The 26,739-nt window shown below is 43.3% G+C and overlaps 1 protein-coding gene across 1 annotated transcript in view; it reads left to right on the top strand.

Annotated features, from left to right (window-relative positions):
* The window catches only part of arfgef1 (ADP-ribosylation factor guanine nucleotide-exchange factor 1 (brefeldin A-inhibited)), a 154,746-nt gene that overhangs the window by 71,745 nt on the left and 56,262 nt on the right, over positions 1–26,739 (top strand). The window contains 8 exon segments of the mRNA XM_084325711.1: positions 2,033–2,399; positions 4,405–4,527; positions 6,270–6,514; positions 8,607–8,740; positions 18,394–18,628; positions 22,792–22,891; positions 23,370–23,509; positions 24,286–24,394. Coding sequence (XP_084181837.1) covers positions 2,033–2,399; positions 4,405–4,527; positions 6,270–6,514; positions 8,607–8,740; positions 18,394–18,628; positions 22,792–22,891; positions 23,370–23,509; positions 24,286–24,394 — 1,453 coding nt within the window.

Here is a 26,739-nt window from a genome sequence, read left to right on the forward strand (position 1 = left end):
TTATCAGTCTCTCTGTTCTTGGCACATAGATACGATTTATATGCAGTTATTCATTTAGCAGCTAATCTCCTGTTGAGCGAAGGATTACCATATATTACCATTGTTTTTGTAAATGTGTCAGACGTGTTTATATTTCCATCTGTGAGTGACCCACATTTTTTTTTTGTCATTTTGAACCACGCCTTTTCATCCTAGAGCGACTCACAGGTGGTTTCAGTTATTTTAACATTTTCTTCATGATACACCTGTTAAACATAAACACCGTGCGGCTGCTACTAGTAGTCTAGCTTGGCTTGTGGAAATCTGAACTTTTCACTGCTTGACATGTATCTGTGCTCCCTCTCTCTTTCTGTCTTAGGGGAAGGTTTGTTTGTTAGTTTTGCGACGAGCTATGAAAGCATAACGCATATCCAGAGAGTGGTGTTGTTCTCTGTGATCAGTAACTAAATATGTAATGAAGGTAGAATAGGGCTGTCAATCGTCCGTAGGAATACTATTTGAATATTTGAATATTAACAATACGATTTACATATTAGTACCACATCAAAGCGGCTGTAAAAAGAAAAATGCTTACTGTACAATTAACATGTTCATTGTGTGTTGTATTTGCTATTAAGGGTAGTACCAATGGAAAACTACAATGGGCGGGCTGTGCTTTGTAACACCCATTTAAAAGGGACAAGAGCCAGTGAGACGTTTTCAGGTCATCCTATCAATAAAGTTTTTTGTTTGTTAGTTTTTTCGACTGGCAGTTTGGTATTAAAATTCGTATTTTCCTTCTTCCAAGAAATGCATTCTGACAGCTCTTCTACAGTAGAATACTACTGTAACTAGCACAGCCCCAGTGCTCCACATTTGAAAGACTCATGTACGGTCGTAGCTCTTCACCAACTGTGACGCATCGTTCAGAGGACAGAGTTATGGACCATTTTACCAGCAGAAAATACCCGCTGCCTCCAGTACCCTGAAATAGAGCCGTTTACATCAGGCGGCATGACTTGATCGATTCATTGCAGTGCTAGTCGCATGTCCTACTTCACATTGAGTTCCACAATTTGTGAGTTTAGATTCATCAAACCACAGTACCCAAACCTGATGTTAAATCAACCGTGTGACTCAACCACATACAAATAATGTGGTAATAATAAGCTAAATAAGATACAAAATTAAATAAAAATGTCCAACATCCAACTAACTTAACCATAAAAAAATAAAAGAAAATAAAAAAAGACCATGTACGCTCAGCCATTAAATGATGTGCTGTAGACTAGAGAAGCAGCGATACAGCCCACATCACTGCGTCTCCAAGGTTGTAGCAGGCCCGGTTTTAGAGATGGAACAAAGACTGAGGTATTGTTGGAAACTCAACAACTAGGAACCGGCCATAAATCCATCGTATCGGCAAAAGGACCAAATTGTGCTCTAAATCACATAATTTAATAGTTGAGTGTAAATGGTCTTTTCTTTTTTACCATGGTGAAGTTAGTTTGATGTTGGATTATAATTATTTTTTGTATTCTTTATAAAAAAAAAATTGTACATATTATTTAACTGCTCATCATTGGAAATGAGGGCAACCTCAATCAATCTATAAATAACAAAGCTTTGATGATGATGATGTTGTATGAGGTTGAGTGTACTTGGTCAAACATCCTCGTTCTAAACGATTGAAAATCATACCTCGTTGTGTTCGTCCTCCATCCTCATTGGATAGCTGTGCTTCCTGTTGTGACATGATGGCGTGGCGTTGCTTGGGGCCCCTGTGAACTCCCCCTCTGGGGATATTGGCAAGTTGTACAAGCCTGTAATTAATGTGATGAATTTATTTATAGCGTGTTAATTATCTTTTTCTGTGTGTGTGTGTGTGTGTGTGTGTGTGTGTGTGTGTTTCCTTTCTGTTTATACTTGTGCGGGATCTTTGTGTGTATGGGTGTGCACATGCTTGTGTGTGTTTGTGCATGTGTCTGTGCCTACATGTGTGTGTGTGTGTGTGTGTGCGCCTGTGTCTCCATGTTTGCCCCTCCCCTCCCAGTTGCAGGAGGCTAAACAGCTGGAGAGACAGCGGCATCACTCCCCGGTCACCCCCCAGACAGAACCAGAACCGGACTCCCCCCAGCTACACACCCACATCAACCCCCCAGCCAACGGCCCCGTCCCAGAGGCCAACGGGCCCATAACCACCACCACCACCGATGATAGCCCATCGACCCCCTCCACCCCTTCCACCCCCTCCACCCCGGCCCCTGAAGCCAGCCGGGCTGAGTCTGGGAAGCAGAGGGACCAGCAGGGAGAGCAGCAGGGCTCGGACCCAGAGAGCCCGGACCCAGAGAACGGTTCCGAGTTCTCCACAGCGGAGAACGAGCAGACGGAAGCAGACCAGGCCACCGCAGCGGCACAGAGTGAGGCTGCTTCCTGTGTCCTTTTACATGATGGGTGGAGAGTATATGGATGACGATGGTGACTGATGATTAGGGCTGTCCTCGACTGAAGACATTCTTAATCGATTAACCCTTTCGCTACCACACTACAGAAGGTTAACCTTTCACAACCACACTACAGACGGTTAACCTTTCGCTACCACACTACAGAAGGTTAACCTTTCACAACCACACTACAGACGGTTGTAGTGTGGTAGTGAAAGGGTTAACCTTCTTCAGTGTGGTAGTGAAAGGGTTAACCTTCTGTATTGTTGCAGTGGAAGGGTTAACCCTTCGGTAGTGTGGTTGTGAAAGGGTTGATAGAGTCAAGGACTTAGTCGACTAATTAACTAGTTAAATCAACAATCAACAAATCTGTATCATTTGAGTTTATCGCATGCAATAATGCAAAAGCTGTCTCGTATTCACCAGTGACTAATGGTGACGTTTGACTAATGAACATAACATACGACTAATGGATAAAGCAACTATGAGGGGGAGGCCCTAGTGATCAATATAATACTGTAGACACATTTATTCAAGAATTTAGCTTGGATGCTGATTGCATCTGAATAAACAACTTCCTCTAGACATTCTTGGCAGCCCACAGCAACACTAGGGGGTGTAACGGTACACTTATCTGTACCGAACCGTTTCAGTACTGGACCTTCGGTTCAGTACGGGCTGTGTACCGAACGAACACAACGTTACTTTAACCACTAATGGAACGCACGTGCTGAACCTTTTCTTTTAGGTGCAGAATTTAAATCAAAACTCCAAGTTCACCCCCTTCCCAAAATATAACTTGCGCAAAGGGTCGGCCGGTGTTCGTTCAGCCCACGCACACCACTGAGAGATTACCTGTGTGGCGAACACAAACGACAAGCCAGAGCTAGAAGACCTACCCCCCCCGGAAGTGGAACACGGAAAGCCAAACTTTCCCCCATTGTACCGAAAAACACATACCGATACCGTGGTCTTTGTGTACCGTTAGTACACCCCTAATATGACGGCAGGTGGGCGGACAGCTGTACACATGCAGACAGCTGCACACTGGCGTTGCTGCTATAGTCTCCTGATTATTTCTACCCAGACAGCATTATGTCTGAGCCACTGACAGAGGTAGTGTAGCTAAACTAAAGCAGCAGGCATCTGTTTTTTTTTAACCCTTTAACACTACAGACTGTTAACCCTTTTTATATATATATATAATCGATATATTATTATATTATTTTTGTTTTTGTTTTTATATACTAGCTGTAGTGTAAACTAAAGCACCCTCTGCATTCGTGCTGTGAAGGGTGCTATATAAATAAGTCATTCATTCATCGATATAGCCTATGAAATCCTGTCAATCTGATTCGACCTATCTCAAACACCGCCCCTCTTTTCTTGATCCTCCAATCACAATTGTTGCATCCTTCAGACAAAACAAAGGGAAGCAACAGTTGCGATTGGAGGATCAAGAAAATCTATTCAAGTTCAAGTTAGTTTATTAATTGTCATAGTAAAATACAATTTTATTGATGGCAAGAGGATCAATTGATGTCTGTTGTAATTGGATGGCACGGTAAGGGGAAGTGTGTGCTATTAAACTGAAATCTTACATTGACATTCTCTCTAATAATCACAGTTAGAGAATTATTCTTCAAATGACTACTGTGCCGGTATAGGCAGGCATGTTTCAGAAAGCCTTCATGTTCTTAACCCTTTCACTACCACACTACAGAAGGTTAACCCTTTCACTACCACACTACTACTACTACGTCTGTGTGGTAGTGAAAGGGTTAACCTTCTGTAGTGTGGTTGTGAAAGGGTTAACCCTTTGTCGTGTGGCAGTGAACGGGTTAACCTTCCGTAGTGTCGCAGTGAAAGGGCTAACCCTTTGGTAGCGTGGCAGTGAAAGGGTTAAAGGTAACATGCACATGTTGTACCTCTCGGTCACACTGTTCTCTAAACAGTAGATAAAACATCCTCTTCCTCACAGTGTGTGCAGCAGCCCAGCAGCACCAGGTGGCAGGGGATGAAGAGGAGACGCCCAACTATGAGCAGAAAGCCCAGGAGATCGTCCAGAGCATCCTGCACCAGGTCGTCAACACCATCGCAGGGGGTGAGTCCCATTATTTTTTAACTTACTTGACTTAATCCTCTTTACCCCGTTGGGGGGGGGGGGGGGGGGGGGCATAGGGCGTCCACCAGAGCTCTCCATCTCACTCTCCTCTGGGCCAGGGCCTTTGCTTCTTGCCAGCTCACTCCGATGTTCTCCCTCTTCCCCTGTGGGTTGTAGTCCAAGGCCTGTCTAGTGATGCTGTTTTAGGTCGCATTCACACCAGAGCTGTTTGGTCCGCTTTAAACGCACCAGAGTTCGTTTCCTCGGATAGTCCGCTTGGTTTGGGGTAGTGTGAAAGCTCATTCAAACTCTGGTGCGGACCAAAAAAAGCAAACTCTGGTCCGCCTGAAAACGTAGGTCTCGGTTAGCTTCCAAGTGAACCCTGGTGCGTACTTTTGTGGTGTGAATGCTCATCGGACCAAACGCAAGACCAAATATAGGAAGTGACCCGATAAACTGTGCATCTTGAGTAGAAGGAAACAAAACAAACACTGCGGCGCGCGCTGCAAAACAAGCACGCATGGAACATGTCTCGTGGACAGACGTGGGCGAATGAGGAGGTAAAAGCCCTGATAGAAATATGGTCAATATGGTCAGACGAGCTAATTAAACAGCTGCTTGTGGCCACTCACAAAAACAACGAGGTGTACAAGTTGTTTAGCGAGAGAATGATGGCAATGAGCTTCAATCGAACAATCGACCAATGTCACATCAAAGTTACAAAACTGCGTCAGCATTTCAGCAATATATGAGAATAATGTGTGTGCGCTGGGCTGCTCCGGGGAATAATGTGGTGTGTATGCGTGTATGTGTGTGCGCTGGGCTGGGTTGCTTCGCAGAATAATGTGGTGTGTGTGTGTATGTGTGTGCGCTGGGCTGCTTCGCAGAATAATGTGGTGTGTGTGTGTATGTGTGTGCGCTGGGCTGGGTTGCTTCGCAGAATAATGTGGTGTGTGTGTGTATGTGTGTGCGCTGGGCTGCTTCGCAGAATAATGTGGTGTGTGTGTGTATGTGTGTGCGCTGGGCTGGGTTGCTTCGCAGAATAATGTGGTGTGTGTATGTGTGTGCGCTGGGCTGGGTTGCTTCGCAGAATAATGTGGTGTATGTGTGTATGTGTGTGCGCTGGGCTGGGTTGCTTCGCAGAATAATGTGGTGTGTGTCTATGTGCGCTGTAGAGCTGTCCCCGAGGCCTGTTTTTGGGATTCTATATATCCAATAGACGAGCGCCCTTTTCGATCGCGTGACATTATTCAGAAAGTTTGGTGCGCTTGACAAATTGCAGTGTGAAAGCAAACCGAACCAAATGAAGAATGCAACAATGTTGCAATTTCACCCCCCCCCCCCCCCCCCCCCGAATCGCACTGAGTCCACCAAACTATATGTGAAAGCGACCTTAGTCCTTCCTAAGAGTATGCCCTATCCAGTTCCACTTTCTCCTTTTGATGGTGGTAGGCTAGGCTGTCCTGGTTTGTTATGTTCCACAGCTCTCCATTTGTGGTTTTTATGGGCCACCACAGCTTAAATAACTAAGAGGGTCTTAATTAGATAAATCCACTACTAATTCGGCAGTCATACAGAAATCTATCTTAAATAAAATTCTGATTGGTTGGGGGCCGGATTAAGGAGGGGTGAGTCACAGTGTCTGATCTGCCTAGTGGCCCTGAGGCCACCTGTCATGATGATGATGCCATCTAATGTCACATACTCTAAACCCCCCCCCCCCCCCCCCTCCTCCACCGTAGGTCACTATCTGGACCCTGCCCATCTGTGCTCCGATGCCAAGGAGTCGGGTGGCGAGAGTGAGCCGGCGGGGGGGGTGTCAGAGGGGGTGACAGAGGGGACCCATAGCTCCCTGGAGGATGAGGGCGCGCAGGGCAGTGACAGCGAGCATGTCCACGCCAACGGAATCCCTGGCACGCCTATCTCCGCCAGCTTCACCCCATCCCTGCCCGACGACAGGCTGTCTGTCTCCTCCAATGACACTCAGGTAAGAGACATACACACCTGACATACACACCTGACATACACACCTTCCCCCAACAACAACAACAACAACAACAGTGTTGTCTCATAACATGTCAGATCCAGGTGATGTCGAGTGTGAGGACGAGTGCATAACTTTCTCCAGTCACACACATGTCACACACACACACAAAAATGATGACACACTTTACAATTAAACGTTTATGCCTACAAATGATCTGTCACACTGTCATGCCATGGATATTCGTTGAAGGAAGAGACTATTTTTTTATTACAGCCAACAGCGATGCACAGAGGGAGAGGGATGCCTGCTTATCAACCCTTTGCTCTCTAGTGACGATGTATGATTCCTGCGTAAGGAACAACACAGTGTTTCAGAGACAGGGAATAGGCGGCTGCATATATGGGAAAATAAACACTGTACATTAATAAAATTGGAACAAAATGTTGCTCAACTGTTTGTTGTAGTATTGGGTGTCCTTAATAACAAACTAAAAGTCTATCAACGCCTGACCACAAGAAATGTGTAATTGTAGCTCCTTCCATCAAAGACAATACTCATCAGTGAAGTGGACAAAACGTCCATCCGTTCGTTATCTTCAATGTAAAAACTGAGTTTGTGGGAAGAATTTCCTCTTCGTCTTCAGATCTTCTAACAAACGAGCACTTATTAATCTTGTGACTCAGGAACGGCAGAAGAAGGGCTGCACTGTCATCAGTGCGTCAGGGGATGCAGACGTGGACATTGTCGAGGCGTCACAAAATCAGCCCACGACCTTGATGGGGGAAGTTACAGATTTACTTCTTCTCTACTATACCGAGACAAACAATAGATAGGCCTCTATTTTTGTTCACACAAGTCCAAAGTTCCTAAAGTGTATGACAGCGAGATGAAACAAGTCCTGGGTAGTAACTTGTGTTCTCCAGTTGCCGTTTATTCATGCTTTCACAGGATGTGATACAACTTCACGGATATTTAGTGTTGGCAAAAAGTCCAGAAAGTTGTGAATGGTGAATCGACCTTCCAGACTTGTGCAAATGTGTTTCTACTCCCAAACCAAGCGAGATATGTGATAAAGAGGACCTTGGGAGCAAGGCGATGGCTGTTATGTTTGGTGGCAAGAATACAGATTCACTTGCATCTTTGCGCTACAATCTTCTTATCAAATTGTGTCTGCCAAGTCATTTGTTACCCCAGAGCATCTCCCTCCTACAGAGTCTTCATTGCCATAGAGTTTATTACCAGATCATGGTGTGGATTGAAATAGAGAGTGAAATGAATCTGCTGGATTGGGGATGGAAATTGGAGGACAATTGGTTTGTACGAGTTATGAGCAATAAAACGGCTGCCACGGAAAACCTTCTGCAAGTTGGTCCACTAATTACACTAACTGCCTGCCGAACACGACGGTGTAGTTCCAGAGGATATGGACTACCATGCATGCCTGCTTGTAGAGAATGTCAAGTCGAAAATTGTGAGAATCGACATAACGGCCAGGTCACGAGGCAGCTCTCCAAGATCAGTGGGAATAAGGCCAGAGGACTGGACAACACAAACCCCAGGGTGCTCAAGGCATGTGCAGGCGAAAATGATGGCGTTGTCATTGTCTGGGTTGTCCAACTCGTCCTCGACTCTGATTTTCTTTTCGCTTATCTTTATTTTGTGTTTTTTATCTGTTTTAATATTCCTGTAATCTCGACAGCATTGGAAACGAGGGAAACCTTTTTAAGATGTTGAAGCTGGCCTTGATGCATGAATAATTTTGAGGAAAAATAAACGGACTAAATGAAAACAGAAAATACTATGAAAGAGAGATTTGTCAACCCTTGCACTGAGTGATGCTCCTTCATCTCCTATCCGGAGGATAAATAGATGCCCATGTACAATACTTATGTAATTTCAACCCTGTTTCGCTGTGTATGAGAACTGGTCTGATTATGTTTGATTGAACTCATCAATGATCGAGGTTGAACTGAATTTGATCCTGGGAGGTGTTTTTGTTTTGCTGTGTGGGCGAGAGGCTGTCGGAGCCGAGGAAAGGAGATGTTGATAATCCAATGTTTATTAAAAAGTTGGTGATTGTTTTTCCCTACAGGAATCTGGGGCAGTGCCGGGCCAGCCTCCGAGTGCCAAGTTCTCCCACATCCTGCAGAAGGACGCCTTCCTCGTCTTCCGCTCGCTGTGCAAGCTGTCCATGAAGCCGCTGTCGGACGGGCCCCCCGACCCCAAGTAAGACGGCTCCTCTGGTGCGATCGGCATCATCGTCTTGAATTCCTTTTTATTCCAATGCTTCCCTGCTCAGAAGGCAGAGAGCAGCGCGGGGGTGAACCCTGTGACAAATAGGAGTTCATGCAGTGATCATTAATTCAACTGATCTGTCCTTGTACAGTAGATGTGAGTCGTGTTTTGGCTCCAGTGAGAGAAGGCTTGCTTTGATGCCTGACACGCCATCGAAGCGTTTGGAAGGAATTCTTTTTTTAATTAGCCTTAGCTGGAACACATTGGTGAAAGTCACATTAGAATTAGAATCTTTTTATTTGCCAAGTAAATTATTATTATTATTATTATTTTTTATTTATTTTTTACATATACCAGCAATTTATACTCTGCCATATAACTCATCCTAACTGTGTAGGAGCAGTGGGGTGTGTCTATTTAGTCACAGTTCAAAAAACAAACAGAATATTTGGCACTTAATTAAAGGTTGCTGTTCACATCTCAACATTTTTTATTCTGATTAGCCCTGTGTCCCTCCCAAAAATGCCGTAATTTTTTGTCGGATGGCCAAATCCAAAATGCCTTCTGGTGCCATCTTGAAAAATTTACTGAGAGGTGGGAAAATATAAAGAAAAAGGCACTGTTATGGAGCGGTCTTGACATGTTCAGAAACGTCCATGCAACTGTTGATTGGGATAAAGGTCCCATCAGACAATGTGTCCATAATACATGTACAGTTTCTTGGAATGCCAAGAAACTGGAACAGGCCAAGAAAAGTCGAGAGGTCGATGAAAGCCAATCTGAGTCTTCGTCTATGTCTGATGTTTGTTCCCCTGATGTGCCAAGCGGCTGAGATTGAGGGCTGATACATGATGAAACCAAATGTATCTGGTGCTGTAAGCCCTACGCACTTGAAATCAGATATCACCTCGGATGCGAGGAGATGAGAAGCGAGTGCAGGACCTGGTTTGACTCCTTCCCATTTGACCCAGCCTCACCCACCCTCCTACAGTCAGCCATGCCTGCCGCTGATGAACTCATTGCAGACTTCAACTCAGCCCACGCTGTGGGAGAGGAGAAGTTGACCCGGTGTTCAGTAAGAAAACCTCCCTCCATACACCCGTCCCTCTGAGCAAACGCTTGACATTTGCCAAGGGGCCATGGACTGAATTTATATAGCGCTTTTATCCAAAGCCCTTTACAATTTGTTCCTCACATTTTACCCATTCACTCACACACCAATGGCAGAGGCAACCATGCAAGGTGCCAACCTGCTCATCGAGAGCAATTAGGGGTTAAGTGTCTTGCTCAAGGACCCTTCGACACACGGGAGGAGTGGGAATCTAACCTCCGGATTACCAGACGACTGCTCTACCTTCCGAGCCACTGTCGCCCCAGCCATGCACGGAGATGAGATGGAGCGGAGTGCTCTCAAGGCAGTGATCGACCTGGTTGAGGTTAGTCAACTTGTGAATCTCTCCGAGTTGCTGGAACATTGTGTTGTCGAGGAATGTGTGGCCTTATTCAACTCCAACGGCACATATAGGAAGACACAGAAGAGCAAGCTCATTCAGAAGCTCTCTCTCCAAACTGTAGATCTGCAAGAACCCTACTTCGCTCTTGTCGACATGGGCATGATCTGGAGGATGGCAACTCCATCAGCAGAAGATCGGCAGACGCAAGATGGCACCCCATACAAGTGGTTGGACTATATCCACAAGGTGTCATCCATCATCCTTGCCCGCCATGGTGATGCTGACCGTATCATCTGTGTAAATGACCCGTACAAAGCAGCATACTCATCTAAAGATGACAAGCGAGACCTGCGGGTACAAGGTAAGGTACATGTCCCCAACACCTACGGTACATGAAAGTGCCAGAGAGTTCAAAACACTGCTGTGGCTCCAAAAAGTAATACGCCGCTATCTGACCAACCTTGTTGCACAGGGTGTAGATACAGAAATCATCTACTCTGTTGGCTCCCACTCCACCAACTTGTCAATCCAGCAACCAATGCAGAACTACAGCTATGACCAGTCTGAGGCTGACACCATCATCTTTTTTTTTTTTTATCCACTTTTTCTCCTTATTTTCTATTTTTCTCCCATCCCAATTTCGTATTTCCAATTCTTCCCTCCCCTGTCTTGAACGTTGCTAGACTATGCCTCCCACTGGTCGGCTGTAGTGAGGATAGAAGCCTTGCATCACGTGTGTCCCCTACGGTACTCGAGGAGGCAGCCTGTCGCATCTTTTCACCGCAACAGCTCGAACTCTCAGTGGCGAAGAGTAACGCGTGGGAGGCTCACGCTGCCCCCGATACTTCCTGTTTCCGCCGTACCGGCGTCACCCAACCGACCTGTAGGAGTCGCTGTCCACAACGTCCAATCCCCACCCACCGGCTTTCCCACCCTCTAACACTGCCAATTGTGTTAGTATGACGGCCGGCCAAGCCGGTAGCAACGCCGAGAGCTGGGCTCGATACCAGCATCTCCTGCTTTAGTGGCGAGTGCCTTGCCCACTGCGCCACTCAGCCTCCCTGACACCATCCTCTTCTCTGCTTACACAGTTCTATGCGAGTCAGGCTACAGTGGCCCTGTTGTCATTGATACAGCTGACACCGATGCCTATGTCGCGGCAGCGGTCATCTCGGCAACAGCTGCCCGGTATGCTCTGTATCAAGAGAAAGCAGGAGACTGTCTTCTGCTGTGGCCTGGTTGCGTGAATACTTTACCCAAGGCAGTTGTCCTTCCGCGTTCGGTTTGTGCGCCCTGATTGGCCTCTCAGCGCCCAATCGCCTATCGCCTAACTACTCGCTCAATATACTGCTTTTGTTTTGAGCTGACGCTAGTTTTCAACGGAGAGACACACACACAGGAGGAAGAGCTGTGGATTTAATCGGCAGGAGAGAGAGAGAGCTCAAAGCCGTATATAATATAATAGCCCCGTAGTGCGGCCAGAGGCAAAGCATAGACATAGCATTTTTTTTTCTCTTGAAGCTTCGAATTAAAATCGAAGCTCGGCCCCGAAGCTTCGATTGCCAAAAAAAGCTTTGAAGGTCAGCCCTAAGACTGATCATGACATGTTTAAAGTGGTTTCATTCTTAACCTGTTCAAGTTACAGCTATTAAAGAGTGTATTTTGAAGTATAATTAGTTATCTTGTCATACTGTACATTCATCAATTATTTTACTGAGATCCTTATGAAGGTAGTTTGTTTAAAGTACAACAGTACCATGGTAAAATTGGTTTTGACATTAAAAGTTACAATTTCGCTCTACTGGATGGTGGCCATCTTGGATTTCTGGGTCAAACTGATATCAGAATTGGAATGGTCGACTTACACAAAAAAAGTTTATTCATACATGATGGTTAAAAAGTAAATTTTTCCTGTTCGAATCCAACTCACAGCTCCGCCGTTGTCACCAGCTTGGCTGGCCGTTCACACTAATACAATTGGCTGTATTAGAGGGTGGGAAAGCTGGCGGGGTGGGTCCGGGTTGTTGTAAACAGCGACTCCTACAGTTCGGTTGGGGCGCCTGCTCAGCGCGGATAGGATCTAAGGGGGGTAGTGTGATCCTTCCACACGTTACACCCTCTCAGTGAGAGTCCGCGCTGCCAGGTGAAAAGAAGCGGTTGATTGGCTAGACGTGTGTCGGAGGAAGCACGTGATAGCCTCCACTCTCCCAGACCGACTGTGGGGGGTAAGTGCGCAGCGACCAGGAAGGGGATTGGGAATTGGCATAACGACTAACATTGGGATGGGAGAAAATCGGAGGAAAAAGGAGGGGGAAAAAATATCAATAAAAAAATAAAAATAAAAAATAAAAGAAAATTCAAGGTGGCGCCAGAAGGTATTTTGGATCTGACAAAAAATGCTGTGATTTTTGGGAGGGACACAGGGGCTAAATATTTTATAAAAGGTCCATAGAAGTCAAATCAATCATCAAAACATCTTAGCCAGAGAATGGTCACGGAATTGAGGTTCTTGACCCAACTACAGTATATGGATGAAACATAGGAGGTTGGTATATCTCTCAGTGTAACCCTATGGGTGTTACTGTAGTTATACTGTCTCTCATCTGAGTTTATGTGGATGCCATATCTCATCATATATGTTTTATTATCTCTGGTACCACTCACACCACATTGTGTAGCTTACACATGTGATTCTTACACTGTATTCCTGATGTATAACCAGCCCTACTAAATCACGTGTTTCCTCTTTTTGGATAGCAATAGGCTGATCAGATTTAGCCGTTGGGTTTCCTATGGTCCACCGTGACGGAAGCATCTGATCTGCTTGTCCTGATAGCAGCCGTATGTTTGGTGAAAAGAGGATTTCCTAAATCTGGTTTCTGAATGTAACTCTGTTTGGCGACTTTGTTTCTCTCTCTCTCTCTCATTCATTACACCCAAGTGAAAAGTACACGGGTGTATTGTAATCACTCACATCTGTGTGTGTGGGTGTGTGGGTGTGGATTGAGAGGCATCCAAAGACCTGCAGTATTGTTTTTTTTTGTCAAAGAAATTGGTCAAAGATCAACGACACAGATCGAGGTAAAAGGGCTTTAATAATAATAGATTTCATTTATATAGCACACTTTAAACCTAGTGCGATCTCAATGTGCTTCACAGCAGAAGGAACCTTTTATTCAAATAAAATAAAAGGTCTATAACATGAAAACATTCAAATGAATAAAATTAAAACATAAGAATAAAAACATTTTAAATAAATAAAATGTAATTGAATAAAAAACTTAAAACATAGGAGCAGATTAAAAAGCATAGTGGAAGGCAGAGTAAAATAGCTGGGTTTTAAGGCTGGCCTTGAAGGCAGCAAGGGAGACTGAGGCCTTGATGGATCCTGGCAGCGGAAAAAGCACGGTGCCCCACGGTCGACAGCCTAGTGCGTGGGATGGCGAGGAGGTTTTGGCTGCCAGACCTGAGTGACCTGGGATCTCTTTAAATGAGAGAATGCTGCTTTTGCCCTGGGAATAGTTCTCGGTCAGAGAACGCTGCTATCAGAATGTACTGTCGGGAAGCCTCCTAGACTACCACTCGGCATTATGATTCAGACTCTGCATTGGATCCTGCTCTCATGGCTTCAAACGTTTTGTTTACGTATGGTTCATTTACCCAGTTATAACGGCTATCAGTAAAAAGAAAAATCACAATGAGAAGTCTCCTATTGTCAAGTGGATTTACACGAGTATGAATGTAGATCTTTTAGCTCAGACTGCATTATATGCCCCGAGTTATTTGTGTTGTTGTTCCATGTCGTGGTGTGCGAGTGTATGCTTTGTTTAAACATACATCTTTTTTTACACTGTTCATTCTGAGATTTACCGTACGCCGTGTGGGATTCAGAGTAGCACATCATCCCCACGGCTCGGAGGCAGAACCCGTCTCACAGAGGCAGCGTCTCGGCACACGAGGCGAGGCCCAAAGTACTCGGTTTGGCTTCTTCCGACTTTTCTACCCTCCTGGTGTTTTGAGAATGACAATGTAAATGAGCTGAGGCCCTTTGACGCAGAGGAGGGCTTTGATTGGTTGCCGTAGCAACCGTCTGATGGCTGGGTTTGGGTCTCTGAGGAAATGCAGATAAGGGCTGATGAGCACAACGTGGTTTCCCTGAGTGGCTGTTTGAGATGCAGATAGGGTTATCCTAGACCAGCGGTTCTCAAACTACGGGTCGCGACCCAAAGTGGGGTCGTGGGTAGGTGACAGTGGGGTTGTGCATTGGCAAGTAAAAAATATCAATATATCAATTATTATATATATTTCTGGTAGGGATGTTCGATGTTGGCTTTTTTACCGATACCGATATTGTCCAACTCTTAATTTCCGATACCGATATCAACCGATACCGATATATGCAGGGTAATTAACATTACATATCTCTTGTCGTGGAATTAACACGACATTATGCATACTTTTGACAATAAATAAAATCAGAATTAGTTCTTACTTGCTTGCCTGGGTAAATAAAGGTTAAATAAATGTAAAAAAATACATTTGAACACCGATACCGATATTTTCCGATATCACATTTTAATGCCAATATCGGTAGGCCGATAATATCGGACATCCCTAATTTCTGGCAACATATTTTGGCTAAATATGCGTCGTTTTATAAATTAATATAAAGGTGTATTGATAACACTGTAATAAAATGTTCTAATAAATATGCATGATCAAGTTCAACAACGTGTGGTTTTATTTTGATATTCCTTAATTCCACATTGAAATTACGCTATCCATTAAGTGTGGGGTCGCCAAAAAAAATTTCTAAATAAAATGGGGTCATGGTATAAAAAAGTTTGAGAACCTCTGTCCTAGACTCCGGGAAGTGTTTTCGTCACACCGGCACATACGGGTACTTTTCCGCGGGCGCGCCTACTTTCGTCGGAAAACACAGACACTGTTCCTAATTGATCGCTGTTGTATTTGGTTTGTATAAAATCTGTCGGCAGAACTCTTACATTGTTTTAAATGTTTGTTTTGTGCACCACGTTAAGGCAGGCATTTACTTTACAACACTGGCCACTGTTGAGTGTTCACTTGTTATGCAGCATGCTGCTTCTTCATTTCCCTACCTGGACATTAATATTACACTTACGAATCTGCCAGTCTGATAAATGGTCATTGAATTTGTCGACTAATAGATTTGTTGATTTCATTGACAAATCTGTAAAATTGTGTTTCCCACATGCAGTCATATAGAGGGACCTCTTTACATCTTTGTTCACTAGATGTGCTTTTAGCTTTCAGCATGTAAAAAACAAACACTGGACTAACTCACTGGGTGCTCTAGTGAGCCTTCTGTCTGCTCACTTCTGAATGCAGGATGTCTGAAGTGTCAGGTGGATGAGATCAAGAGGATGAGTCTTAAAGGGCCATTATGGTGATAAACCGTGATTTAAATATTGCTCCTGGACGTGTAAACAAAGACATAGTTGTAAACGGGCCATATTTGTGCTTTTAACACATTCCCCGCCAACAACGATTATACTCGTTATTGGGCGCCATCGCTTGAACGCCAACAACGAGTATACTCGTTATTTGATCGTTATTTCTTTTATTCGATATTTCTATTCATTACAGGCACACAGACTCTGGGTTAACATGGGGAATCATCCTGAGAATGCCAAAGTGCAATACCGGCCACATCCAGCTAGACGGCGGTATCGAGCACCCTTTGAAACCTTATATCTTGGCCTGTGCAACGGTCAAATGTCTCCGGGCGCAGTTTTCTGGGTTGGGCCAGTCGAGTGGTTCTCCCTGTTGCATTGAAGCGTGTCAAATATCCCCGATCCATATGTTGAGGTGGGTTATGTCGTGGACCAAATGGACATCGGATGTACCAGATGGCGTTCAAACAATTGGAATATTATTTTTGGAATACTCCCGATTACAGGTAAGGACTATCTGACGTACATTTTTGCTTGATCGTGCAATACTTTTATACCGATCGGGCGTATAGTGTTCAATACAAATGCCGTTACTGGCAATCAAATAATCAGAAACGACCCCCCCCCCCCCCCCCCCATTTCATGCATTCATGAAGAAACATAAGCGGAACAGTAGCGTGTCCAGGCAAGAAACGGCAACGCTTATAGTAGGATTCACGTATGAGGCTATAACACAGCCTTTCGGGAATGACCCCAGACCACTCTAAAACCATACTTATATTCACCACTGTATAACACGGGAACGTATGGATGAAAAAATGTATTATTTTTCACATACTGAAGGATAGATAGTTGATGTCAAATGTACCATAGTATTGTATCCATAGCTATAATATATAATATAGTTATAGCTCTACAAACAAGGTGACGCACTCCTATCTTTTAAAGCGTGGCATTGCTACAACAGGCCCGTCTAATAGCTGGCGCTGAATGAGTTAAGAGGCTCTGTCAACACTCGATGGTTGGGTATGCAACAGCCAGCTTCACTTTCAAAAGGGTCCATTAGATTCAAATTAGTGGTGGGACTCGATAATTCTTTTTTATCGAATTAATTCAAGACTTTATAGTTAATTAATTTAATTTTAATCGCATATCAATATTTGATGCGAAAAGCAACATTTTTCAATTCAAATGAATTTTGGTATACGAGTGAATCCTGTATTAGCTACTACACAGACCAACAGATCAATGCAATTTTAAAGTGCAGCAATTTTAGGAATAATATATATATATCGCAAAGGACCTTTTGTAAACTCAAGCACTTTCGAGGTAAAAGTTAAACGCAGTACTTTCAAGTACATTCCAGAACAGTTGACCATTGGAAAAAAATAATTCTTGATTGATCTCAATTTCTCGTATTTAATTTTTTTTATGAACAAACCAGACTAAGAAAAAAAGTTATTTGCGATTTATTATACTTTATACCTATAGCACATGCATGAGTCTGGTTTCCTTTGAAAGGTGCGATTAAATGCATAATTCTTTTTTACTTTTAATTCTTTCTGTAGTTAATTCGAAATGAATCGAAATTAATGAGATACAGTCGCAGCCCTAATTAAAATGTATTGTCATCATACAGCACAAGTACAGTACAACAAAAATAAGTTTGGCATCCAACCAGAGTGTAAATGTAACAGTAACGTGCAATAGTAATATACAATGTACAGGTGATTAAACTGGATATAAATGAGTACTACTGAGTAATAGTGCTAAACAGATGTATGTAGTGTTATACCCCCTCCCCAGTATACCCACATCCTAATCCCAGGATACCCACCTCCTGCTCCCAGTATACCCACATCCTTCTCCCAGTATACCAACCTCAACCTTAACAGCTACCATTAGTCATGTCTCGCCTCAACTACTGCAATGCACTGCTAGCTGGTCTACCGACAGCCTGATCTCCGACCTCCATGTCAGCCCATGTCACTGGCTTCCCATCGCAGCACCAATCTGCTTCAAGGTCCTTGACCTGGCATACTGTGCACTGAAGGGAACAGCGTGTCGACTAAAAACACACTTCAATAAATATCCAAAAAAAATGTACCTTTGTACTGTCTTTTACTAGTATGCACTCTACTGCTACTAAGGAATCGACCTTGCCTATATTATTACCTACTATGCTAATATGCACTCAAGTCTGTAGCACTCAAGTTTGACGAACAATGTTACTTACCCTTAGCTGCCACAGAGTTGTACCCTTCCTGCTGACTTGTTGTACAGAACTTGTAAATTGATTTGGATACAAGCGTCAGCTAAACGACTCTCCAAAGTGGGAGCACTTTGTCGCCTTCAGTCTCGTTAGTTTGAATAAGGTCATGAAGACAAATGTTCCTGTGTCATCAACCCCAGCTCAGCACCCCATACTCTTGGAAGCTTTGTTAACCCTTTCACTGCCACACTACATACGGTTAACCCTTTCACTACCACACTAACCGGCTGTAGTGTGGTAGTGAAAGGGTTAACATTATGTAGTGTGGTAGTGAAAGGGTTAACCCTTTGTCGTGTGGCAGTGAACGGGTTTACCTGCTGTAGTGTGGCAGTGAAATGGTTAACCTTCGGTATTGTCGCAGTGAAAGGGTTAACCCTTTGGTAGTGTAGCAGTGAAAGGGTTAACCCTTTGGTAGTGTGGTAGTGAAAGGGTTAACACAGGCATCTGTCTGTATCCTCCTCTCTCTCTCGCTGTGTGCTATAGGTCCCATGAGCTGCGTTCCAAGATCCTGTCCCTCCAGCTGCTCCTGTCCATCCTTCAGAACGCCGGGCCCATTTTCAAGACCAACGAGATGTTCATCAACGCCATCAAGCAGTACCTGTGCGTGGCCCTGTCCAAGAACGGCGTCTCGTCCGTGCCCGACGTCTTCGAGCTCTCGCTCTCCATCTTCCTCACCCTGCTCTCCCACTTCAAGACCCACCTCAAGATGCAAATTGAAGTAACTCCTTTATTATTATTTTTTCGTTTTTTATTTTCCTTCTTTTCTTTGACATGAAACATAAAACGTAACACACAATATAATAATAATAATAATAATAATAATAATAATAATAATAATAATAATAATAATAATAATAATAATAATAATAATAATAATAATAATAATAATAATAATAATAATAATAATAATAACAAGATGTCACAGGACAATAATAATAATAATAACAATAACAATAATGACAATAGCATGACGATAGAAATAACAAAAATAATAAATACAGAACCTAAAAATAAAAACAAATTATATTATCACAGACACCACAAAAGACATTTCCTCCCCCACTCCCACCCCAGGACCCCCGGACCCCCCAGGACCAACACCCCCACCCCAACCCTGCTCCGCTGCTAGATAGTGGCCTTAACCTTCTCGGCCGTTGCGACCCACAGCTCAATGCTGGCCTGTCCCACCCCAATTACCCGTGCAGTAGAGATTTCCATATAAATTATATCCAGTAGTGTCAGAGACCAATTAATCAATGTGAGCTTCTCAGGTTCTTTCCACCCCAAATCGAAGTAACTCCTTTGTTTATTGTGCCCTACATTTTTCACAGACATCAGTTCCGTACAATACATATTAGGGGTGTAACGGTACACAGAAGCCACGGTTCGGTACGTACCTCTGTATTTGGGTCACGGTTCGGTACGATTTCGGTACAACAGAAAAAAGTATTATAATTTTTTTCATAATAATTTAGAATTATTATATATTTATGATAAATATTATAATTATTATTATTAAATAGAATAATGTTCTATAGGCTTGCCGTGGTAGTCAGTGATACTGGTGTCATTCTGTGTTCAGGCATCCACTGAATAAATGAATTGCCTATTGTCCCTTTAACAACTTATCCTTGCTAAGTTTCAGTTTCACTTCTAGGGAGAATTTTATTTCACGAGACTGAATATTAGAGAACAGATGACATGTTACAACAATGGCAGAGGATTATTTGGATTTAAACACCGTAGCAGTTCAACTGGAGAGGAGCTCAGTATGTAAGTTTTTATTTATTTTTTTGATCAGCTCTGCCTGAGAGTCCGGCGGGGGAGAAGGTTGGCGGGTGTGTTGGCGACGCGTGTGTGTGTCTTTCCATTGGTTTAATTTGCTTCATCTGAAGTCGGACTCGGTGTGCCGTGTGCTGTTCTCACACGGACACGGAACCCGCGAGTGCCTGCATGCGTGACTGGTGAGTGTGCGCTGTGAGGCGTATTCTTCGTATGGCTGCGCGTACCGCACCGTGACGGCCGTACCGTAAATTCGCGGGACGAATACACGTACCGTTACACCCCTAATACATATTGTTAAATTTGTCAATGTATTGAGTTTTAACTCATTCAACGCCATAGCCAGCGCCCATCTCTGCTCTCTGGCGCCAGCTTTCCATTGCCTATTTTCACAACATTTCACGATGTTTGCGGATCTATTGTATATTCTATATTATAGCTAATGAGACTAAATGTTTTCATGTATACGTTTGCGGTTAACCGCTGGCGGCCAATAACGAGTATACTCGTGATTGGCGCAGAAAGTGTTAACACTTTCTTTGCCAGGCTTATGTACATCATGATACCATCCTCTGCCAGCTCTATTTGTCTATGGAGAAGTTCCCCTTCTTTGCAGGGCTATAACTTTTTAAATTGTATTGCTAAATTGACATTACTATGGCCCATTCAACGTCAATTATCTATCGTTCAGGATGTGGGAACGTTATACTTTTTAATTCACATATTCATACTAAAATACGGTCTAAAGTATAAATATGTTTTTATCGTTTTCTGCAGCATTCTGCAGAACGTGATTTATAGCCCTAAATGCATTATATTGATGATCAAATACAGTTTGATAGCGATCGGTGCGAGATAAAAAATTTCAAATGGACGTGCTTCTAGAAGTTACTACTTATCATCTGATGTTGACCGGATGGGGGGGGGGTCGTTTATAATTCCGTGGCCAACGTTAGATGATTCATCTAGTGTGGGTGATATGATCATTAGAGCAGTTTGTATCGAACACGGTAAAAAAAAAATGCTGAAACTTACCCCATTCTCCTCGGGGGCCGTTGGGCGATGAGCGTGGAGCAAAAATATTCCTATTATGGGATGTTGAAATATGCGATCCATCTCCAGGTTGTATAATAGTATATACGTCCAAATCATGTTGTTTATCGGGTTATTGGTAACGGATCGCTATCCATTGTGTCGCGCTCGAGTCCCGGGACCTATAGCGAGTGATCGGACCGAATTTGGATGAGCACCAGTTTCCGGTTTCCGGTTTGGGCGATCCGCCGATTGGCCACCAGATGGCGCTCTTGAACCGTTGGAGAGTTGAGAGGGGATCAACAGTAGATCTCAAGTCTCGGGGGGAGAAATATGATTGCGATCACAGATTTTTGAAATATTGATCTCAATGACGTGTTACGGCGTCATTGGTAGAATTAGCATGGCGGGGAATGACGAGTTAAGGCGTCCTTGGCGACCAAAGTGTTAAGGTACATTGCAAGACATTCCACGTGTCAGGGGCACAGAAGCCAAAAGCAGATTTCCACATTTCAGTGTAAACTCTGGGGGTTTGAAGTGTAAACCAATTATTGGAGCGAGTATGATGAGGTCCAGAGGACCAGTCTAATAATGAAGTGATTGAGTGACGTACAGAATCCAAGGGCTTAAGAGTGGAAGCAGCAGCATGTCTATAAATCACATCTCCATAATCTAAGACGGATAGAAAAACTGTTTCTAATTACCCTCTTTCTGCTAATCATCTTCCCATCTCAAAGTGCAAATTGAGGTGTTATTTTTGCCACTTTCCAATAAATGCCAGCTAGCCCTTCCTCAATTAAAATAAATAAATAAATAATAAATAAATAAAATAATACATTCTAATGTTGACAGACTGACACAATCTCTCAATGCAGCAGGCAGCTGACACAGGTGATTTATGAGACATGGTTAATCAGAGAGCTCTAATAGTAGTTCTGTCTTTGTGTGCGATTGAGTTTTCAGCATTACCCGCTTTCTGTTGCCTCTTTGATTTATCGGCATCCCCCTCGCAGCCGGTTCAGGCCTTCTTTCTGATATACATCCTCCCTCCATCACGCCATGTTTGATGACTTCCTGTCCCTCTGTGTTTGTGGCCGTGAAGGAGAGTCTTTATGAGTTCACCCTGAAGACTCTGTTTTGAACAATAAGATGGCTGCTGTGGTCATAACTTCTTCTAAAAGGGGCTTCTGAAGGATTTTAATATTTATTTTTTGCAATTGACATTGTAGAACAAAAATTTAACTGGGCCTCACTTCACATTAAATATCACTGTACCAGAATAGGTACACATACATCTACTATACCCATATATTTATACATGCATACTGTATATATGCACACACATAATTAATAACTGGTATCCATCTCCTTATAAAAAGGTAGTTAATAACTGATATCCATCTCCTTGTAAAAAAGTAGTTAATAACTGACCATCTGTAACCATTGAGCAATCGTGGGAGGATTAGGCTTCATCAATTTAATAGTAATAATTTTTCTTGCAACCATCAACAAAATATGTATTATATAACACTGGTCTGTATTAAACAAGCGTTCAGGTTGTACTTCCAATAAAAACCAATAGTGGGGTGTCTTTTCAGGCTGTTGAATTTCTTCTTTTGACATTTTTCCAAATGTCTTTATTTTCGTCACCAAAATATGTGCGTATGGTCGCCTACAAACCGTACCACATTTTCTCCCCAGAATCTGAAGGTTTATGTAACTTTATAACTCACAGGCCTCACTGCATCACTGAGCACAGGGTGTCAGTACTGTCTTCCTGGACTTTTACTTTTAGACCGACATAGTACAATTTTACACTTACTGTATATTTTATATTAGAATGTAACATAGGAAATGTATATCCCGGAGCATATTTTATTCTTAGGCTTATTTGTATTCTTATTTGTGACTTTTAGTTTTTGTCTACCTATCGCCTAGTAAATGTTTACTGTTTACTGTGAGTGATTTGTAGTGCCAAATTTCCCTCTGGATGAATAAAGTATTTCTATTCTATTCTATTCCCACTCAACACCGCTGCTGTTCTCATCATGCTGTTTAACTCCGCAGGTGTTCTTCAAAGAGATATTCCTGTACATTCTGGAGACGTCCACAAGCTCCTACGACCACAAATGGATGGTCATACAGACCCTCATTAGAATATGCGCAGGTGGGTTAATATCGTGGATCTGAGGGCTGCTTTTTTGCTTTTATTGGGGGGCTGCAACTGAAGAATTTGAAGCTTTGATCATAAACCAAAATTACGATAGAAATTCGTATATACTGTATTCTTATATAAAATCTTGAATCAACACTCTGTCCTATTTATGTCCTATTCAAGAGATCATAAGGTCAAGTGCCTGTTATCATTTAAAAGGTACAAAAACCTTGTTTTGAAGCTTTGAATTGCAAGTATAACATTCTGGTCGGCTCTAGTTTTTACATTTTGAATTAATTGCCACAAAATTATAAATCTCCATTTGTGTCTCATCTCTCTCTCTCTCTCTCTCTCTCTCTCTCTCTCTCTCTCTCTCTCTCTCTCTCTCTCTCTCTCTCTCTCTCTCTCTCTCTCTCTCTCTCTCTCTCTCTCCCTCTCTCCCTCTCTCCCTCTCTCTCTCTCTCTCTCTCTCTCTCTCTCTCTCTCTCAGATGCACAGGGTGTGGTGGATATCTATGTAAATTATGATTGTGACTTGAATGCTGCTAACATATTTGAGAGGCTGGTCAACGACCTCTCAAAGATCGCGCAGGGCCGGGCGGGCCACGAGCTCGGCACCACCCCACTTCAGGTGACCGCTTCTGTCTCCACTTAACCCTTCCACTGCCACACTACAGAAGGTTAACCCTTTCACTGTGACAATACACGGAAGGTTAACCCTTTCACTGCCACTCAACAGCAGGTTAACCCTTTCACTGCCACACTACAGCAGGTTATAGTGTGATCGTAAAGGGTTAACCTGCTGTAGTGTGGCAGTGAAAGGGTTAATAGATTTTACAGTCTCACTCACTCACTCACTCACTCACTCACTCACTCACTCACTCACTCACTCACTCACTCACTCACTCACTCACTCACTCACTCACTCACTCACTCACTCACTCCACATGTACCGGCTTAGTCCAGGTAAATATGATTACCCTGAAGTAGTTAGGGAAAGTTACCCATACATTTTTGGAAATGTAAAATGGTCATAGATTTATCATTTATGTACATTTTGAGTAAGTATAAATTACAGGAGTTGTAAACTGAATTTTTTTTTGCTGTTTCTTTGTGTTTCCAACCTCTTAATTTACTATGTCAGAGCAGTTAAAGGAAATGTTAATTAATTATACCGCAGAAATACAGTCATGGAAATTGGAAGGGTTTTGAAATTGAATGGGATAATACGTGTGGGAACCCTGTTATTCACGGCAACATTTGTTTGTTTGTTTGAGTTTCCTCATATGCTCATATGCATATTCCTCATTCCTCATATTGCGACCATTGGTGTGACCAGGCTATAATTCACAATATATTATTATATCTCTGACATTCATGTTTACTGTCGAACATGTCACCCTACAGGAGCTGACCCTGAGAAAGAAGGGTCTCGAATGTCTCGTCTCCATCCTGAAGTCTTTGGTCGAATGGAGTAAGGACCAATATGTCAACCCTAACTCCCAAACCAGCCTCGGTAAGACACTTGACAATGAGGTATTTTTAAAGGAATTTATTAAGATTCTATGGCAGTCAGTCTTTGGTGTACTGGAGCAGATTACCGTGATATGCCAGAAGAGGTTGCCCTTTCCGTTGTCATTCTATACATGTACAAAACATCAGGCTAAAGTCACTGGCGGACATATAATAATAATAATGATTTTATTTTTTTAAGTGCCTTTCAAAGCACCCAAGGTCACGTACAGGGTTAAAAACAAATACAATTTCACACAGTAAAAACACAATATTACAGAGTTACACATAGGGGAGCAGTTATAATACATTTAAAATTAAAGTGAATATGCCAGAATGAACAGATGTGTTTTGAGACGGGAAACAAAGGTGGGGAGGTTGTCTATTGTGCGGATGTCTTGTGGTATGGAATTCCAGAGGCGGGGGGCACAGCGGGAGAAGGCTCTGGATCCCATGGTAGTCAGGTTAATAAGGTTAATATGTTGGTTAATACAGGAGAAATACGTACAGTATAACCACCCATGTTCAGTCATCTTTTGCTGGGAGACCAGCCATCCCATCCATCTGTTATGTTGGACGTGTCATACAGTCTGAATTACACTCCTCAGAGGAGAAGTCTTTCAGGCATTCAGGGAGAGTACAGAAGCTCCGTCTGTTCCTTTGTGGATCAGATAAAAGGGTGTCTGAATAATCCATTATCAGCCAGATTTAATCCAGCAGTTCCTCGCTCCTTGTCGACAGTGAGGGAAACGTATAATATGTTTATACCATAATTTATACACAGAGGATAACACATATCTGTATCTAATTTTTTTTTAAAGTGGCGGCATGGTGGTGTAGTGGTTAACACTGTCGCCTCACAGCTAGAAGGTCCAGGGTTCGATTCCCGCTTGGGGACCAGGTTGCCGTGTTGCCAGGTACCCAGGTGGGGTATCTCCCGGGCCTTTCTGTGTGGAGTTTGCATGTTCTCCCCGTGCTCGCAAGGGTTTCCCCTCCAGAATATAAACCCAATGGAAAAACATGCAGAACAGATTGGTAACGCTGTCGCGTCCCTGACGAAGACCGACAGGAGCACTTGGATTGGTCCCCGGGCCACTTGAAGCCTTTTTACAATGCATCGCCGTTTCCGGGTTCCCGTTTAGCGCTCTGATTGGCCAGGTCATGTGACATGAGCGCCAATCGTGGGACGGCAAGTTTCTACACTGGTTAAGCTTAGGCACTCTTCGAAGTTGGTTAAGGTTAGAGTTTGTCTTAGAGCATGGCGATAGAACGGCAGGTAGTTTGCAGGCTTTTCGATGCGGAAATGGGCAAACACGCTATTGGGTGCACATGTCACATGACCTGGCCAATCAGAGCGCCGGAAACGCGGATGCGTTGTAAAAAGGCTACACGTGGCCTGGGCCATGTCTGCTCCCGGCTGCCCTTGGGGGGGAAGGACGACGGGATGGCGGAATGGGCCCGCCAGCAATAATTTCTGGCCCGTCAGGTTATTTTGAGAATATGATGTTTATTTTACGCGCAGGAAATATTCACTCGTTGTGACGCCAGAGTGTCTTTTGAAGCTGTATCTATCTATTCATCATATCTATGGCTGTCACTATAGCCAATTGAAATGCTAGAAATGGTCACATGGACTGGGAGAACCAATGGAATTTCACTTTCACTTCCGCGTTTGGGATGCCGGGCTGCCGGCGAGCGAACGTTTGCAAAAACAAAACAAACGTCTTTGAATAACTTCTTTGCAATGCAACGGGGAAATATGATGAGCCAGAAGAGGAGCTTACGACCTATAAAGCTTATTTTAATAAACAGGTGTCATTCTTAAAATACGGGTTTATCGCAACAGGTAACTCTTGCAATAAGCAACCGGTGACTCTCGCTTGTTGACATGGCAACACGAGCAAGCAACTGTTCATGTTGGGTGGGCATTCAACGCGAGTGGACATTTAACATGTTATTAACATGGATTTTGGAGGACCGAAGCAGAAACAATATCAAGTCCAGGGCAGGGCTGCCTGCATTATGCCGGTGAGTGTTGTGTTTTAATAATAATAATAATAATACATTCGATGTATAATACACCCGCTGTGGTGCTTAAAATCAAATGCACCCTACTGATCTCGATTTATAATGCGAGCACCTGCATTAAAATCAAATTACTGATCTGTTCATGTGTAATGCACTGTCTGAGAGGCACTTTATAATAGAAAAAAGACAGTGCAAACATGTATATGTCGTTTTTTTTTTTACAGTTAAAAAATGTTCACTTATCATTGGCCCGCCACAAAATGGCTTGGGGAAAATTTGGCCCGTGGGCAAATCTAATTGGCGACCCCTGGCCTATGCTTT

Source organism: Notolepis coatsorum, assembly GCF_963971535.1.
Source record: "Notolepis coatsorum genome assembly, chromosome: 12".
NCBI classification, from domain to species: domain Eukaryota; kingdom Metazoa; phylum Chordata; class Actinopteri; order Aulopiformes; family Paralepididae; genus Notolepis; species Notolepis coatsorum.